At 38.3% G+C, this 20,144-nt stretch overlaps 1 protein-coding gene across 1 annotated transcript; it reads left to right on the plus strand.

Moving 5' to 3' along the window:
- Positions 1-1,215: 1,215 nt before the first annotated feature.
- Positions 1,216-19,524, plus strand: LOC121431829 (ras GTPase-activating protein-binding protein 2-like). The gene is made up of 10 exons (XM_041629583.1): positions 1,216-1,458; positions 7,879-8,082; positions 9,435-9,516; positions 9,875-10,148; positions 10,805-10,952; positions 12,425-12,642; positions 13,190-13,275; positions 13,536-13,899; positions 14,295-14,419; positions 15,146-19,524. The coding sequence occupies exons 2-10, from the start codon at positions 7,889-7,891 to the stop codon at positions 15,359-15,361; spliced, it is 1,707 nt and encodes a 568-aa protein (XP_041485517.1). The 5' UTR covers positions 1,216-1,458; positions 7,879-7,888; the 3' UTR covers positions 15,362-19,524.
- Positions 19,525-20,144: the final 620 nt, after the last annotated feature.

The following is a 20,144-nucleotide window of genomic DNA, read 5'->3' on the forward strand; positions in this document are numbered from 1 at the left end:
GTTATTATCCAAAATATGATGCAGTCTATAAACCCCTTTATCGTATAGAATCTTATCAAATATACAACTCCAAGTATTTCGAATAATTAAAAATCACCACTTTCCCAAACTCTGTACTTCTAATAGGCCTATGTCTTATATTTACCCACTCTGAAGTCCATGTAAAATTTGGAAACTGTTACTTTCAATAAACCTGGTATATAGTCACATGAAAATAACAAATCTCCACCCAAATGTTTAATGGCAAAATTAATTGATTGGATCAATCGATCGTAACTCTTTGTAAGACGGGGCCCCGGGCTCCGTAACACAAAGATTAGCGATTAATCGCTAAATGAACTGACCAATCAAGATCAATGTTACACGCGCATTTGGCGCAAAATACTGACTAGGAACCAATCAGAAGCGTTCTTTCATATTTGTTATTCATCGCAAACCTTTGTGTTACGGAGCCCCGGTCTTCTCTTTATTAATTTTTTTTTCTGCAAGGCAGGCGAGACCAGCCGGGCGCTTATTTCGCCCCTGGCTCATTGGATCCGCCCTTGATGTCTATTCCTTGATGATGAAGTCGTTTCCATAATTATCTAATCTACTCATGCCTTGGTTTTCCCTGCCTACCAAGAGGAACGTTGATAACAAGCCTTATGGGGCGTTGCAAGAAACTTGCGATCAATTGCAAGTCTATTTTCGTTCTCGAAGTCAAGCATAGGGCATATGCCGTTCAATTCTTGCAAATTTTCGATTGATCGCTAATCTGCTCCATGAAACAAGGAGTGTAAATGTGATCAATCTACAGAATATTTATGTTTGATTGCAAATATTTTCTCCCAACACCCCCTTAGACTCCATTTTATAGAAGTATACGAAAAAATTACCAAAAAGGTGGGTCGGGATCAAATAAATTAAAAAGCTCCCGAAAAGCTCTCAGAATCCGATTTCGATTTTAGTGTTAGAATTCGACCCCAATTCGACATGGATTTCCACTTTTTCAGAGTCAGTTGCATGTTTATCTAGTTGTTAGGGTAAAAGTTGTACCGATGACAATGTAATTTAGTCACGAAATATCAATTTCCTATCCATTGTTTACTTCTTACTTGATCTTCTTTGTTTATTTACTACGCCTCACTTTTTCAGGAAATTACGTCATTTTTAACTTGGGTCTTTGTATTGTGTGGAAATCATTCCAACTCCGATTTGTGCTCTTGCATGGCCATTATTCGATCGCGCAGGGTCTGTCGGGTTTCCCGCCTGACTCTCAGGGAAATTGTGCGCAGAGAAACTGTGAATTCAGATCAGTTTGCGCACTGTGAATACATGTGCAACAACATTGCCCGAATTTCATGAGCCCCATTTTTAATATTTTTTTCGGTTTTTGATTGTAAGGAAGCAGCATAATTCCAAATACCGATGAAAAAATAGGGTTTCACGAGGGACAGGAAATTATTCTACTTGTGCAAGGTGAGTTTGGTGATTTTGTTTTATTTTTACCATTGTTATGATGTGAAATGCACGTTTTCGTGATTGTGCCGGTGTTCATGATGTGCGTCGAATTTATGTCGAATGATTTCCTTCCTGATCTTTCCAAAGGTGCAATTTAATGCTTGAAATGATGTATAATGATTAACCTCTGGAATAAAAAGGTGTATGATATGCTAATATATATTCCCTCCTCTTTTGTAGTCATGATTTGCTTTAGTTTATTTTTTCTGGCCCAATTTACATCCTCCATACAATGAATGAAATGACTTCACGTGAGAGTGAGTGGGACATGGGAATGTGGATCACGGGACTGTAGCCGCGACGTACGGTGCAGGGCACGGTTGCATGATACCTGCTGCATTTGCAATCACTGCGGCGCGGTACAGTGTCGACATTGTCACTCATTGCCATGTCATGGACCTGGCCTTGCTTCATCATGACTTAATATTATTATCAAGTTCAGAATTCTAACTGCTTTATAATTCCTAATGATTTGCTGTAATTTCTAGATAAATAGCCTTTGAAATTAGACCTAGAACTTATAATTTATTTATATAGAAAACTACAGTACAACCATGGCATGAGGCATGACAACTGAATCTAAATTCGTCAGCAGGCCAGGCAGGAAGACGAATTTCAGGTCCTTTTTTTTTTTGGGGGGGGGTAAATATACACATACATACACATTGGACTGATGTTGATTCAATTTTCAAATTATATTTTCAATTTCAATGCAAAAAAACCCTTGTTGAAGAGTTCATGGTGAAGTTCACCTCGGGCCTGATAAAATTAAAGTCTTGACGTAAAAATAGAATAAATATATATTGATGTAGACAGCTGGCATGGCTGGCAGCCGTCTGTTTTGAGGAGTTTTAAACATTTTTTTTTATTTCTCCTCGTACACAGACGGCTCGCTATTGTGCAGCCACCATTAGGGGACTTGCAATGCAAAATCCCCCCGTCGGGGCTCTTCAATTTTTGTCTTTAATGAATAAAAATTTTGAAAATTAACGCAACCAAAATGCAAATTTATATTCCCTCTTGGCACTAATTGCCCAAAAACGGAGAAAAATGAAGTTAAAAGGAACAAAAACAGTGACTTACCTCGGCTGTCGCGCGAATTCACTTCCCCGTTTTATCCAATCTTAAGTACATAAACATATGGCCATTGAGTTCCCTGTACAGATCGCGCTAGAACTTCGGTCTCTGTATTTGGTGAGTGAAGCCAACGGAGTTCAGCTGAACAACCAACAAAACAGAGACCGAAGCTTTTGGTCTAATATTGATGAAGGTACAGGTTTGACTTTGAGGGAAATCCATTGGAATCTAAGCTTAATTGAATTCAAAGATTTTGATTTGCGATGTATAAATTACAGTGGCAGCTGCCCAGGCCACATGCATAAATTCTAATTTATGAAAGGGGGATGCATGAAACCTTTGAAACAAGTTGGCTTTTGTGGAAACAGAAAAATCAAAGAATAAGATCAAAGCAAGTTTAAGGAAAATCAGACAAATGAGAAAGTTATAAGCATTTGAATATTGTGGTCACAAATTCTATGGACATGCTGTCTGCAATGTGACACGGGTACGATAAAACCCATTTTCAACTTTTTGAGCAAATGACATTTCACTGATATTTTAAATTCACGATTCATGGGAAGCTGTTCGCATATGTCACAGATAAGAGAAAATAAATTCTAATAACTTTTTAGATCTTTGAAGCATTTTCCTTAAACCTTCACCAATATTTTTATTTATTTTTTCTGGTATTTTTACAATAAACTTTTTGTCAGGGTGAACTTCCCATATCAACCAAGGATTTTTTTTGCTACTGAATGCAGTAGTGATCAGATTTGACGGTTTTTAATAATGGGATACAGCCCAGACATTCGGAAGCTTGTATCGCCCTCCATCGTTCTAAAACTTTTGTGCAAAATGATTGTGATAGAAAATGTTCTGTTGCTCAGAAATTCAGTTTCAAACCTTTCATTTGACATCCCTTGCTGATCATTGTCCAAATGTTGTTGATCCATGGTGGGGTCAAATCATAAATGTGTACAGGAGCTGTTGACTTACACTACATGTACATGGCACAGGATGTGCAGATTCAGCTTCCATTATTTTATCCTGGTTGAATCAACAAATCCAGTGGCAGACATAGGGACAGTGTTTTTCCGCGATCGCGGAAAACGGACGGAATTCACGGAAATGGCCTTTTGAAACGGAAAGTGGCATTTCAAACGGAAAATCACGGAAAACATATTTTTCCTCAAAATACACAGAACAGCAACATAAATTACTCCAAAATCTCAACAAAATACGAATATTAAATGGCCACAAAACACGATCTCACTTCACCGCAATCACAACAAAATCAACACATCGTGACTGCTCTTCACTCCTTCACACCCGATCGTACCCCTCGCCCCGGTCCTTCCCGGCCGCTCTGGCAGGTTACGGTCGATCGGCCGTATCCAAAACATTCACATGCAGGTCGTGTTTTGCTGCCCTCTATGTTTGAAAATGTACAGCATGATCTTGAAATCCAAAATGGCGGATAGAATGAAATCGTTGACTGCTCGAAACGATGTCCAAAACTAGGCCCGTTTCGGGTACACGTGTACACGCACGGTCAAGTCAGTGCACGTGTACTAAAATTCCATCACCGTGTACACGGTAGCATCCGCATAAGCTTGGGTGGGACTGTAAAGTCAGTGAACAAGCTCACAGCCTCACATTAATTCTTAGTTCTAATACACTGCACATGTTTTAATCACTAATATGTCAATATATTTCAATTAACCTAGAGTGAGTTTACTTCCAAAATCGCCGATTTAATCCACATTTATTCTGGAGACTCAAGTTTTTGTACCACACGAAATGGGTATGCTCCTGTCAGTGCAGGGCCCTAGTTAGCGCCGACGTTCGTTGGATGCGCAATTTGCATACTGTACCGTACATACATGCACAGATCGCTGCAGAATTGAGTGTAACTGAAGTTATCGATTGATTTTCATTATTTTATTGCCAATTTGAGGAGCGTGTGTTTGTAGGCTTGTAGCACATGTGTATGAGCGTATAACACGTAACGAGACTCTCGAAAGCGTTCTTCAATCACTTTTAGAGCCAATTTGAGAATCACCAATTGCGACAGCGATCATTGCTCCAGTTACGTGTTATATACGCTCATAAACATATGCTTCAAGCCTACAAACACACGCTCCTCAAATTGGCAATAAAATAATGAAAATCAATCGATAACTTCAGTTACACTCAATTCTGCAGCCATCTGTGCATGCATGTACGGTACAGTATGCAAAATGCGCATCCAACGAACGTCGGCGCTAACTAGGGCCCTGCACTGATTTACTTTTGCATTCTTTATTAATTTAATGCGCTGCTAAGCTGAGTAAACTTTTTAATTGCACCAATTTTTGTGGATTGATACTTCTAACTTCTCAGGTAAGCTTTAAAACCATGACTTAGGCTACATGTAGGAAACACTGAAAACATACTGTAACTCACTCTCACTCAGTGTTTACAACGTGTACACGTGTACACGACCGAAAAACACGCCGTGTACACGTGCATAAAAAATTGACTTTCAAACCGGGGCTATCCAAAACCCCCCAAAATTATCTATAAAAGTTCATTCAACAGTGAAATAATGCTAGAAATGTGAAAGGTGAGGATGTATTCATTTTAGATATATGTATAAAAATATTTTTTGTGCCCGCATAGATCCAATTAGAGCGGATTCTACTGCGTTGTTGGTACAGTGACATATCCAAATTTTCACCAGCGCGAGCGTTAACTTGTGTTATTGCTACTGGATGGGTAAACGGAATTGTCACTTTTCTGTGTGTACAAAGTCTATGGGGAAACGGAATTTCTATTTTCTGACATGCAGAAACGGAATTCAAGATTTTCTGAAACGGAAAAGGCAATTTTTTGAAACGGAAAATCACTGTTCCTACAGACAGGCATTCCCATCATCCCAGGCCTTGAAGGATAATATTAGGGTAAGGACACTGTTTCGAAGGCACTTATCCATGTAACAGCATAGAAAAATGTATGCTCAGAAAAATCTCCAATCAAGGCCAATTAGAGGGCCCGCGGTATTGAAAAAGAAAGGAAAAAGAAATGGAAAAATTACAGGAGAAAAAAACCTTGAAGAATATGAAAGAATCTATTGAAAATGTTGAAAAAGCTGTGACAGAAATTGTCAACTCTGAATGGTTGCCACCTGGTTGCCATTATACATACATGTAACAAAGCCAGTCATGGAAGAAGCTGGTCAAGTGGGCATCCAAGGCCATGGCCTTCAACAGCCTTGGATTAATTTAATCCCTGTAGACAACTTCAAACAATGCATTTGACACTTTGCAGTATGCATTTGCTTAAGTAAAGATACCATAATTCTGTCAGGCTTGCAATCCATTTTTAAATGAAACAAATTTCAGACTTCATTTAAAAATTTGATGGTGACCTTTAAAAAGATTAGCTGTAGTGTAAAGCCTCTATGTTGCTTTCCAAATTTTTCATGGATTTTTTTTTTTAAAGATTGGTGTCAAAGTTAAATTCAAAGAATTTGAGGAATATAATTTGATGGCTTGTGATATGATTGGGGTTATTTTTGTAGTCACTGCCTCAGAATGTACAGGGTAAGATGCATTTTTATACCCTACAAGATGCAAATACACATGACATGCTCAGCTGCAATAGCAGAAGTTCATGTTGACACATTTGCAATTTTGTGTTCTATTTAAAAAAAAAAAAAAAAAAACAAGCCTTAGTGACTGAGAAATGACATAGCATTGAAAGAAACTGCAAGAAACAAGCAACACTCACAATATTCTGTGTGACTGAAATTCAAGTATGCCATACTCATTACATGCTGATTGAAATTGGGCTAATCTTGGTGGGAAAGGGGCATTCATTCACAATGCTACATGTACAGTCAGGCAAAAGAAAGCAAAATGGGCGACCAAGGAATATTAATTAAAGTTTGAAAGTTGCAAAGCTTCATGCGCCAGGGAAATGACCTAGGCCTATTCATGACATTAGCCAGCATGACTCTGTGTTACAATTAATCTATAGGGCCTAAAAATGATGATGATGTTGATAATGATAACAATATCAACAATAATAAGACATTTGATTTCTATAGTGCACTTAAATCTTCATTGGATGCTCAAGGAAAAATGAGCCATTGCAAGTTTGTTTACGCAACTTCGTAAAATTTCTAAAGACTAATATGCAATTTATTTATGTAAGTGGGGCAAATTTTTCAACATGTTAAAAAACTATTAAGGGCTGCTTAGCTTTGCTGCACTATATCATAATGGAGATTTGTTTTTCAAATTGGAAATCAATTCCTTATTCTATTTCCAACTTGCAAAATATTGATGAACTTGCATTAACATTTTAGTTAAAATTGGGCCTGAGTCATATCATTACATTTATTTTATTTTTAAGTTTAAATGCTATTAATATACAGGTGTTTACAGTGTAATAAAATAAATATATATGTTCACCAGAAGTTGCTGAAATGTAATATTTTGCATTTTTAAATTCATGAAATTCATGAAATTTTTTCTCCATATTTCCTTAAAATTGTTTTATATTTAGTTGGAAACTTGTCAAGAAAATGAGAATATTCACCTCCTTCTTGACTCTAAAAAAAATTGTTTTATGATGTTACACTCTGTAAATAATGTAGATTCGTAATGTTGCAACATTAACTGAAAACGTTTCATTTTGATCGTTTTTGATACACTCAGTCAACACCCTGAAAGTCTACATGTGGGTTACAATATTTACTGAGTGTGACATAATTCGATTTATCAGAATAAAGGAAGAGGTGAATATTCATAATTTTTTTCAGTAGTTTCCAACTAATACACAACAATTTCAAGGAAATATGGAAAACTTATATTTTTCATGATTAATGAAAAAATACTTAATTTCCTATTCATTTTTCAAAGAAGTACATTGAAACTAAACTCATATAAATTAATTGAGTACACATTTGATACACATTTCTGTCCATGTAGTACACTGATCAATACATGCTGTCTTGAATCTGTGAACAATCTGTTGCCCTGTCCTCGTGTGGTAAATGATATCTAATACAGCTACATGTGGAATCCCTGCCCTCCAAATGAACCCATGTTATGAAATTTAATAAGAGCTGATAAAGAATTGAGAGGATTGCAAATCCCTTCCCCCTCACCTCCCCCACGTACCCCCCCTCCCTCTTGTTATTTGAACCTTTTAATCATTCACAATCTCAACATATTTCTTTTATGATTATGATTTTCTTTCACTGATAACTACTTGTGCAATAAGTTCTGTACAGGTACAAATATAGTATTTTGCTTTACATATTTTCTGCAGTGGTACAGTCATGGTAATGGCCACCAATCCTCCGGCTGCGCCTCAGCCTGCTCCGGCCACAGCGGCTCCTACAAACCCGCCAAACTCTGCTCAAGGACCCAACCCTACTGCCCCCGTCAACAATGTCACCCCCCAGTCAGTAGGAAGAGAGTTTGTGCGACAATACTACACTCTACTCAACAAGGCGCCCAAACACTTGCATAGGTAATTGTCAGGCTGATATTCGTTTTCATTAAGGGACAATATAGAATAAGCAATGGAAATTCAAAATTTCAAAAGGCTTTGATTGCATTGTATTTGTAAATATATTAGATCATGAAATTTTATGTCATTTGTGATTCAAATGTTAATTCCATTTTTTGTGCCAATTGGACATATAATACTAAAGGTTTAATGCACTTTTTTTCTAATAAAAGTCGTCCTTTTCAAGCTCTACAGATACTTCTATTCAATTTACAAGGAAACACCAATGTTGTAGTTGGTAATAAAGAGGAAATATAAGGTTTTGTGCAATCTGAATGGTAATAAACCCCCAAAAGACTAAAGATTAAAAAAAAAGCGGTTCGTTACTTTGAATTATTTGGAGAATCATGTTGATGTGATAAATTTCTTTGCAGGTAATAAAAGATTGTTATTCTTTGCATTGAAATTTTGCAATATCACTAGCAAATGCATGTTGCTGGTTTCTAATTATATTGAGATGTTGATCCTTGGGTGAGGTGGTTTTTTTGTGGGGGGGGGGGTGGGGGTTCATATCCACCCGACCTAATACCAGCTTTCTGGAAAAGTGTGGAAAAGTTTGCCTGTCCTGTTATATTTATTAAGATAACAGGAAAACTGTCAGATGGATCAACTTTCTATTTGTCATACAAGAGTACTGATGATCTGGGCCCCATTGCATAAATTAAAAGTTTCTTTTATGGTACCTTTGACTACCAATGGTAACTACCGTGGTAACAGTGCTCAACAGCCAATCAAAATAAAAGATTTCAGGGAAGTCACCATTTGATGGCACATTTACTATATAAGTTTATAATAGTAACTTTTATGCAACGGGTCCCATATCAGTTTATTATTATTTTTAATATGGATATTAAAGTTAGACAACCCAAACTTCTATTTTGGATAGTACCTCTTTTCACTACTTTAAGGGGAGGGGGGGGGGGTACCCCCTGCAGTCCTGCCCCTGCAATGCATGTACATGATGTTTAATGTGTTCAGATGATTCATAATATTGATAATTTTTACTTGGGTTGCCTCCTTAGTTTAGTGTGCTAAGATATCAGTTTTCTTTTCCACTGTAGATTGATGGGTTATGTTTGTTTAGAAAACCTTAGAATGGCCTCCTGTTGTCTTGTTCATAATCCTCTACCTTGAAAAGAATGTGTCATATGATCATGTAATGGTGTGTTATTTTACTTTAAATGGTTGTCATGGTAATCAAGCAACATTTTCTTAGTGACAGGGTGACTGAATAGGCCATGACAATTTGCTTAGACAGTCACCAACATTGATACATAAATTGTTTCTGTGTGTCTTGTCTCTTTTCCATGTAGGTTCTACACGAATGCATCATCATTCGTGCATGGAGGAGTCGACCCTGATGGGAACCCGGAGGATCCTGTTTATGGCCAGGAGGTGTGTTTATTATCTTTCACATGTTGGAAATGAAATAAATACAAATGAGTGAGCATGTGACCTCAGCTCACTCACTTACATTTCCATTTCACAATTACATGCATGGCGAGACTTAAATCCCCAAAAGCTGTCTAATCCTTTTTGATGAAATTTCTATCTAGCTTGTTTGATTTGATGATACATGTATGTATTCAAATCATTTTGATTTTGGGTAAAGAACCACTGTTAAAAAAAAAGATGTCAAATGTCGGGTCAAGTCTGGACGGAGATTGAAGATAATTAACCATTTAGTTTGAGAACCAGTTTGAAACATACTTCAGTGGTATAATAATCTCATTTACTTGTCCACTCGTTGCAGGCCATCCATGCTAAGATCGTGTCACTGAACTTCCGTGACTGTCATGCCAAGATCCGGCAGGTCGACAGCCACGGCACGGTAGGGGAAGGTGTCGTCGTGCAGGTGACCGGAGAGCTCTCCAATAATGGGGAGCCCATGCGCCGCTTCATGCAGACCTTCGTGCTGGCGCCCCAGGCAGCAAAGAAATACTTTGTGCGAAACGACATCTTCCGCTACCAGGACGAGGTGTTCCAGGATGACGAGACAGAGAGTGAACCCGAGCTCCCTGTTGAATGTAAGTCAATAGGGATTGAAAGTGCGGGATCACTATAGGATTTTTCCTGCATGCTACAACGCTCATGGTGGTTTACATGACATTGAAACAAACGTGAATGGTTCATGGGATAATTTTACTCAAATTTGATTTGCAAGAGGAAGACATTAAACTATGTTTTGTAAAGTCTTATGATGTAAAAAGAGAATTGTCACATGGAAGAAACTTTGTGTAGCATTTTGTGTGACATCTGGAAATGTGGAGCAACTTGCAATAATGTACCAGGAAAATTATTCCCTGTGGTTCTGTGAATTAAACAATGGAACCTCTAGTATATCTTCCATTCAGGGAATAGTTGCTTGTAAGATATTGAGAGTGCTCACTTGGTTGTGCATGCTTAAATTTGGTTGATAATGTTCTCAGATCCATTTTCGCAAAAGATTCCGTGCCATTTTGTGATGTCTCTAATCTGAAGGTATGGAGGTCACAAAAATGCTACAGAGTGATTTTAACAAACTTTGGATGGTGGGGAGTCTATATGAGCATGCGTCGATGAAGTTGTCAGATTTGAGGTGTTGGGTACAAAGGTAACAAATTCAAGCATTCCTTGTTATTGCATCAACTCCTAAGACATATTTTCCAACCAGAACTATTTTTCTTGTATACGATGTATGTAGGTGATTCTGATGGTGGTCGTGAGGAGATCCGCATGGTTGCAGAACAGCAGCAGAGGATCACCACCCCAGAACTGGCCATCATCCCCAAGGAACCACCCCCACAACCCCAGGTTACTCCATCATACTATGAGCCCCAGCCTCCTGTGAGGTAAGATCATGTTACAATATATTCTGTACGGTTAAAATAACTGCAAGTAATTACAATAAATTGCAACTACAGCTTGCAGAGGTTACACAAGCCAACCTCCCTTATTAAAGACAGAGTAGTTTTCTGACCAGGGCCCCATTGCATGAAAGTTACCATTATGGTAACCTTGCAATCCAATGGTAACTTGTCTGGAATACTTTTGTTTGGTGGGTGATCAGTGTTACCTTGGTAGTTACCATTGTGTGGCAAAGTCACCACGATAGTACGAGTGGACCTTCCTAATAGCAATACTGCAAAGTGTTGCCCTCTATGTTAGTGAACTAAATTGAAAACCAAAGTTAAATAGAAGATGTTTTGTACTAAACCTGGTTTGAAAGTCCATTTTTGATGCACGTTTACACGGCATGTTTTTCGGTCGTGTACACATGTACACGTTGTAAACACTGAGTGAGAGTGAGTTACGGTATTTTTTCAGTGTTTCCTACATGTAGCCTAAGTCACGGTTTTAAAGCTTACCTGAGAAGTTAGAAGTATCAATCCACAAAAATTGGTGCAATTAAAAAGTTTACTCAGCTTAGCAGCGCATTAAATTAATAAAGAATGCAAAAGTAAATCAGTGCAGGGCCCTAGTTAGCGCCGACGTTCGTTGGATGCGCATTTTGCATACTGTACCGTACATGCATGCACAGATCGCTGCAGAATTAAGTGTGACTGAAGTTATCGATTGATTTTCATTATTTTATTGCCAATTTGAGGAGCGTGTGTTTGTAGCATGTAGGCTTGTAGCACATGTTTATGAGCGTATAACACGTAACTGGAGCAATGATCGCTGTCGCAATTGGTGATTCTCAAATTGGCTCTAAAAGTGATTGAAGAACGCTTTCGAGTCTCCAGTTACGTGTTATACGCTCATACACATGTGCTACAAGCCTACAAACACACACTCCTCAAATTGGCAATAAAATAATGAAAATCAATCGATAACTTCAGTTACACTCAATTCTGCAGCAATCTGTGCATGCATGTACGGTACAGTATGCAAAATGCGCATCCAACGAACGTCGGCGCTAACTAGGGCCCTGCACTGACCGGAGCATACCCATTTCGTGTGGTACAAAAACTTGAGTCTCCAGAATAAATGTGGATTAAATCGGCGATTTTGGAAGTAAACTCACTCTAGGTTAATTGAAATATATTGACATATTAGTGATTAAAACATGTGCAGTGTCTGAGAACTAAGAATTAATGTGAGGCTGTGAGCTTGTTCACTGACTTTACAGTCCCACGCAAGCTTTATGCAGATGCTACCGTGTACACGGTGATGGAATTTAGTACACGTGCACTGACTTGACCGTGCGTGTACACGTGTACCCGAAACGGGCCTATTTTGTACACTTCTGATGGTTGGGTTTGGGGTCAATGAACCATTTGACATGCCACATAATCCTGCTGTGTCTTTCCTCCCCTGTTAGCAATGGGTCAACTCATCCAGAGTCGCCTGAAGATACCCCCATCAAGACTGCGGCGCCGGAGGTAGAAAGCTTCTCACCGGAGCCTCAGATGGAGATGGAAGATCCTTCCCTCAACCTGCAGCCTGTCGGGCCTCCTACTCCGCCTCCTGAAGAGAACCATCAGGTGGAGCAGGTGGAGGTGGAGAAGCAGGCTCCCGTGGAGGAGCCTGTCGATAACAGTAAGTAGGGCAGGAATTCTTGCTTCTCATTTATACCTGAGCTTGAAAGTTTCTGCAATATATGAATGGAGTTCAACTTATTCTGTTTCTTGCCTACTGTGGTACATGTATTTGCAAGGTAGCATTGCTGTTTGGGATATCTATTAGTATTTCATGTTCTGTTGTTGCCTTAATGCGATAATGGAAGAATGGAAATGCAACTTCATGATTTCAGATTGTTTATTTCTCTCCTCTGGCACTAAAGAATATAAGTGGATTTTCAAGTGTTTGTCTAGTCCGTTCTTAAGGAATTTATTAAAGGAGCCAAGACTTCCTCTTGGTAATTCTTCACAATTACGCACTCTGTGAGTGAAGAAATAATTTCTTACTTGTGTAAGATTTGAAATGTTAAAAATGTATAATTATATGAAGCTCTGAAATGATAAATATACTATTGTATGTATAATAGTACAGTATTTATCCTATTATTGAAACTACTAAAAACTTAAGGACAGGATTTTAGTGATATGTATATAGCTATACACTCAATATTGTTTTCTCTTCATAGCACCCAAGACATTCTCATGGGCCGAGAGAGCCAGAGGACAGACGGCTCCAAACTCTGGTTTGGCAAGCAAACCCATGGCAGCACCGGTGAGTCATACTTCTCCGCACCTTAAGGCAACTTGTCAAAAAACTTGTAAATAGCTTCAAAAGAGGCAGGAGTTGCATGTAATCTTTTGTTTATGTTGATTGTTATTAATTGTGTGCATATAATTGTTTAAAAACACTGAATAGTTATGAAGTAAATAAATGACCTACAAAGTGTTGGGAATAGATAACCTGTGCCATTTTACTCATAGCTCTTTTTAATGGAAGATAATCAAGGGGCTTATACTTGTGTTATATTTCAGAGCCAGGTAGTAGCACCCAAGCCGAGTGAGCCCATCGGAGGCATGACTACCCTCTCCCGCGACCCCCCACCCAGGGGCAAAGAGGTCCTCCCTCAGAGGGAACCTAAGGGAAGGGAACGTCGTGGAGTCCAAGAAAGGATGGGTGCTGGTCCTGGCCCTAACCCTGGCATGACTGGTGGACCAGGTCCCGCTGGTGGTGCTGGAGGAGGGGGAGGAGGCAGCGGTGGTGGAAGGCGTGGATTTGAGGATGGGCTTGACAAGGGAAGGGGGCCATCATCGGCAAGATTCCCTGATAGCCATCAACTCTTCGTTGGCAACCTGCCGCAGGACATCACTGACAAAGAACTCAGGAGTTTTTTCTCAGGTTTGTCACAACTATTTTGATCTATACAATAGGTTTTATCACGAGGTTACTGCAAACTTTGACAGGTGCTGACACCTTGCAGGGTCACTTCGGCCGATATGCAATTCAAAAAAATGATCCGGACCCTGTGAACCTCATTCTGATTTTCATGAACTAGATACCAAAAGTGGCACACGACTTGAGAAAATGATTTAAGTCCTGTTTAAGTATTGCATTCAGGTCTAAGATCTTTACTCTTATTTGTATGTATTTATCTTCAATTGTTTCTTCAAATCTTATCTTTTCAAAATTTCTGATGGCTTAGATTTTATTAACATCTTGATCTAAGACAGTATGATTATACATGTATATTTCATCTTTGTAACATGAAGGATATATTATTACATCCAATGCAGAATATGGCAGAGTTGTTGACACGAGGATAAACCGTAACTCTGGACCCAAGCTACCTTACTTTGGTTTCATTGTATTTGATGATGCTGAGCCGGTAGAAAACATCCTCAAGCAGAAGAGGTCAAAGGTGATTATTTTCATGTCTGAACTATCATAATGATTTTAGGGGGAACTTTTGACTACTTAATAAATTAGATTATGTTGCAGGTGAATCATGAGTCCTCATTTTCATCGCAAACGTCCATTCATTTACCAAGATCATAGGGGCATGGGCGCAAAACCCCTTGCCCTCCATTCTTTGTAACATCTGTTTGGCAAATCATTGCTTCAGGACATGCCTACCGAGTGTTCCTATTGACTATGAACATTTCCGTTTAGGGGGACAGAATTGCCATTTTAATGTGTGCATTCCTATTTCTGTGGAAAAAAATTTCTGTAGATTTGAAAATACAATTTAGAAATGTCCCTTTGTGGTTGCAATGTCATTGAAAAACCAATTCTATTTCTGGAAATTTCTTAGTAATTTGTACCTCTTTCATGGCGGCCGACTGAACTATCGTAAGGAGGCGCGATAGCTCAGTCGGTAGAGCAGGGGATTCGTATTCCGGAGACCCGGGTTCAATTCCCACTTGTGCACTAGTGCCCCTTTGTTTTAATTAATCCTCAGTACCAGGTCCTTCGGAGAGGACCTTAAGCTGTCGGTCCTCTGGTTGCTTGCTTACAAGCATTCATGCTTTCTTAGCAATCAGGTAAAAAAAATACCACCATATTTTACTAATTATTCACATTGTTTAATCCTCTCTTCTAATTTATTTGTTATATGTATTTTCAAATTTGTTTATGCCTCTTTCAGCCAATCCTGCTCCGCGGTGAACATCGCTTGAACGTTGAGGAAAAGAAAAATCGCGAGATGAGGCCACCTCGTCTCCCCCGCGGTGACCTAAGGCCCGGAAGCGGTGGACCGTCCCGTGGGGGACCCCAGGGACGTGATGGAGGACGCGGCAGCACCGGCGGTGGTGTCGGCAAAGGAGGTGGTGGAGGTGGACGTAACTACAACCCACAACGCTAGATATACAATTATGGGACAGACACGGGAAGGGTAGGGGTCAGCAAAGGGAGATATTAAAAACTAGCTATGGCAATCCCAACACTTGCTTCAGTGATCCAACATAGCTTACTACGGTACCTGGTGTACAAAGGGATTGATTATAGAAACTGGGATATATGAATTCTAACTGTGTGTGTCTCTTAGAAGGTGGGATACATCAAATCTGAACCAAATTCTGGTTCAGATCACGTATATATCTTGGGGGAAATACAAATTCACACAAGATTGTGATGCCATGGTATGTGCACCAGGCTGTGCACAATTCCTGAAATGAATCTCATCGAAACAGGAAGAGTGATTTTCTTTGTCAGGTGTCTTGGGAGATAGGATTACTGTATGTATGCAAACAAAACTTGATATTTCTTTTGAAACTTGTGATAGTCTAGTACTGAGAAATGCAATTAAGGGGTATATTTTAATAATCTGTCATGACGTTGTGCCCCGTTCGTTTGATAAATAGATTTATTTTCTTGCTTTTCCCAATGTAAATCATTTATGTCGTCATGTGATTGTTAGTCCAGTGTTATGTGTTATGTACTGTATAAACCTAGAAATGACAAGTGGAGGGGGGGGGGGTAGTAGGAAAGGGGATTCTTTTGTATTGTGTCTGTTTTGGAGAAGTCATCATAACTCATTTTTCTGATATGCTTCTTATGCCAAAGGACACAGTGTTGACTTCATTTTATGTTTGTTTTTTCAGGGTTCCTAACAATCGAGTCAATTTGGGTATCATGTCCGGCTTCTTTGAACTTAAAATTTGAGTTAAACAATACTCTTGTGATAATTTATTCCATTTAACAGTTGTATATGTGCCATTTAATAGAGTATTGCTTAATTTCAGAGACAGATATTTATTCCTCGGTAGGAAAAGGTCACCCTCAAAATAAATACAGAAGGTACAACTGCTGTGACTGTTGGAATTTTCCATCAGTCACATCATTTCTGAAAGATTTATTTTATAAGGAAGAAATGATTGACTTTAATAAATTATATCGTAATCATGATGTAATATTAGCATTAAGAGACTTCTAACAGTATTTATCAGACTAATCATATAGTGTCTGATTGTGGAGGCACGTCCATTTTCGATATCCAAATTGACTCGGTCTTACTAGTTGATAATTGTGAAACTCTCCTGGTTTATGCCTCGGTGCCTTGTAGATTAATGAGAGTATAAATCGAAGGGAAAAAAGCAGGTCAAAAAGGGAACAGGTTCGGTTCAATTTAATCAAGAGTATTAGCAATGATATAAAAAAAAATTTAAAAGTATAATGTATTAGGAATTGTGTGTGCTGAGAACAGTATATGCGTTGTATCTGTTTCATATGTGGCTGCCAATCATTCACTTTTTTTAAAGAAAAATTAGTTATTCCTCTTTTTGCATTTATTCTTATTCCAAGCATCTTTATTTTGGGGAGAACATGGTCACTCTGGGGCATTTTTGTTCTTTTCGGTGATACCTGCATGCCTAGCACAGCATGTTGAACACTGTAGGAAAGAATGTCATGTATTGCTTTAATGTTCTTGACCTGAGTTTGGTGTGTGAGTGTGAGTGGTGTTTGAGAGAGCGATATCGAGAGTGCATGGATGTACACTGTGTCAGGAAAGACTTTGATGCCTCAGGAAGAACACTTCTCAAATATTTTGGCCGGTTAGTTGTTCATTCCACAAAGCGGACTAACTGAATCATTGTGTGTCCCCCCTGTATCCGACCACTGATTATTGAGTGCCACAATTTCTCTTTATTGATTAAAAGCATACATGTATCGCTGTGTTACTAAACAGATAGTACTCTTGTCATACAACTGGTTTTTCCATTTTGTCTATGACCTGTTTACTACTTTTATCAGTGGCTACATTACAGAAGAAGGTTTTCTTCAGTGTGTGCCCTAGCACTTGGTATTGTCAGACTGGGCCTAGTGACTGAAAGGTTCCCAATCAATTGCACTTGGTAAGGACCAATTGAGATCATTGTTGCATGGATAATTTGTTCAGAAGACTGACATAAAGCCAATCGGGCTTCTTCAAAGTCACAATTGAGCGCAAACCTTTGTGTCACTGAGCCCTGGAGAGCATTCAGTTAGTCCGCTTCATGGAATAAAGGCCATGGAATTTGAAGAAGTTTTAGATTTATTTGCTGGATATTTATATCGGAAGTTATGATGTAAATACTAATACTACTATTAAAAATTAAGAGGAAAATACCCTTTGTGATGTTCATCCATTAACTTCAGTAGTGTAAGGAGGATAATTGCTTAAAATAAAAATATACAAAAGCCATTTTTCTGCCTGTCAATCCAAAATTTACAGAATTACAGTTATTTTCGAAGTTGGCGTTCAAGTAGATCAATACCACGTTCTCCCTTGCTCAAAATCCTGCATAAGCCATATTCTCGATGGTTCCTCCCACTATTTTGTTATAAGCTTAGATTTATAAGTTTCCTTGTTTTCTTAGCGCAAGATCGGAACAAGTACATGATGAAATTACTCTGTTTCATCAGATTGAGACGAGGTCGCTTGTTCTTTAATATCTAGACTATTGATTCGCTACCTTGCTTGTAATTAGTGTCTATAAGAAAGGGCCATTTATTATGATAAATTAATGCACTGTTACTTATCTAATCTAATCTATTCATAAGTCCACTATTGTATGGAGGTCATGTGAAGATGGAATTTGATGTTAAGTGTGTGATGGGGTGTCATTTAGGAGACTTCTACAAGAAAGATGAATTGAATGTCATTGTAAAAAATTTCTCATCTTTTTCCTCTCATTACACATTCTTTTCACGTCTTCATGTTATTTATCCTCTTCACGTTCCTTAGATCTGTTACGTTGTATGATACTTTCCTCTCGTCATGATGTTGTGTAGTATAATAAGTGGTAAAAGAGAGTATCAGCCGCACCTCCGCTTGGAATATCTCAAACTTTAAGTATGTTTTTCCATAGGACAATGAGCTGTTGAAATTGAGATTTTATTGTTGTCGGTCACTTTTTGAATGCCTAGCAAATTGTACAGTTTCATCAATGAGAAGCAGCTTAACTTGCCTATGAAATCGTTTTGTCAGAATTTGAATAACTTTCCAAAACATTTGGCACATCCAGCCCCCATTTTTTGTTTCATTTTTACCTAAGTGTGCCAAATATTTTGGAAAATGAATAGCAAGTAAGTGAGCATATTTTGAGAAGTCTTTGTTATATTTTCTTTTTGATACAGTGCCAGCATGTGAATTTGTTTAAATTATGTACAGTTTTTTTCATGATAGGAAATTAAAAAAAGAGAAAATGAATAATTGAGATGATCCTGTTAGTATTTTGAAAACAGGATTGGTAATTTTGTGAATGGCAAACCTGCATTCCTTTTTTGATCACAAGGAGATGTACTTTTTGCATGTAATGTTCGCTCACTCGTCGGGGTGCAGCTCTCAAGTACATCTGTGTCCAAGTTTTGTTTTTTCGTCTTTGTTCAGATACATCAGTACACATTGCTCCATTGTGGTTTCTTTCTTCCTTTACAAAAGGCATTGCCTGGTCCCTTTCATGTGTTTTTCCGTAGTGTACTCCTTTGTTGTATGTTGCTTACTTACACTCTTTCACCAAAATGCATGTTAATGAGGTCTGAAGAGGATTACTTTGATACCAAGCAAGCTAATATTATAGTCGTCCCTGTTCACATTAGAAGTGAGTGAGTGGAGGAAGTGACATTGATGTATTTTGTTCATAATAGAGCCTGGTATGAACAGCTCTTCATGTAATAATAGCGTGTGTGCAATTTTTAAATCAAACGTCGGATCACTCAATGTAAGGGTGATGTATGCGGTTAATCTCGTATGTTAAACTTATTGGTCAAACCATGTCATCTGCACACCACTACATACCTTTGTACTTAGAGGGAGCCCTTCATATTTGGTAGATCTGCAAACTTTCATGTGCTGGGGAATAAAGTATACATAGTTTTCAGCTTTTCATATTTTTGTTCTTTTTTGTGTAAAATGGGATCCCCGGCTCATGGAAGTTTTATATCAACCAGGATAGGTTTTCCTCGATGATTGATTATTAGACAAAATACATAATTCCGACAGGATTCGTGACAATAAAACAGAACAGTTATTAATGCAAAAATAAATATTGTCTGGTCTTGCTTTTTGTCGAGTTTCCAATAAGTGCCAAGTTGAGATAATTTGGTTGAGAGCGTGCAATTTCTACAAATTGAAAGAACATTAGCTACATAAAACCTTGAAATTTTTATGCCAGCCAAATATTTTGGTTTAGAAACTCAGAGTAGCAGATTTAGAAAATTACCTTTATTGCTCTTCAGTTCTCACCAGCTGGAATTCTTTCACATCTTAGTATGTGAACAGGGTGTGTGTGCTCAAATAGAAAAGTTGATTAAATTTGTTACACAACTGATTTTGTTCTCGAAAAAGATGGCCAGCAACGTTAACACCTATTATGCAGGGTTGTTCAAAATATTTTTTATACTATGATGTATATTCATGCATTCCATTTTTTGTCTCACCTGCATAGCAGAGTGAGACTATAGGCGCCGCTAGGCGGCGGCGGCGGTGTCAACATCAAATCTTAACCTGAGGTTAAGTTTTTGAAATGACATAACTTAGAAAGTATATGGACCTAGTTCATGAAACTTGGCCATAAGGTTAATCAAGTATTACTGAACATCCTATTAGAGTTTCATGTCACATGACCAAGGTCAAAGGTCATTTAGGGTCAATGAACTTAGACCAT

The sequence above is a fragment of the Lytechinus variegatus genome, chromosome 18 (genome assembly GCF_018143015.1).
Source record: "Lytechinus variegatus isolate NC3 chromosome 18, Lvar_3.0, whole genome shotgun sequence".
Lineage (NCBI taxonomy): Eukaryota > Metazoa > Echinodermata > Echinoidea > Temnopleuroida > Toxopneustidae > Lytechinus > Lytechinus variegatus.

Coding starts and splice junctions, on each gene's coding strand:
- LOC121431829 (XM_041629583.1), top strand. CDS start 7,889: ATGGTAATGGCCACCAATCCTCCGGCTGCGCCTCAGCCTGCTCCGGCC. Junction 12,643..13,189: donor GGAGGAGCCTGTCGATAACA/GTAAGTAGGGCA, acceptor TTCTCTTCATAG/CACCCAAGACATTCTCATGG. Junction 14,420..15,145: donor TCAAGCAGAAGAGGTCAAAG/GTGATTATTTTC, acceptor TGCCTCTTTCAG/CCAATCCTGCTCCGCGGTGA.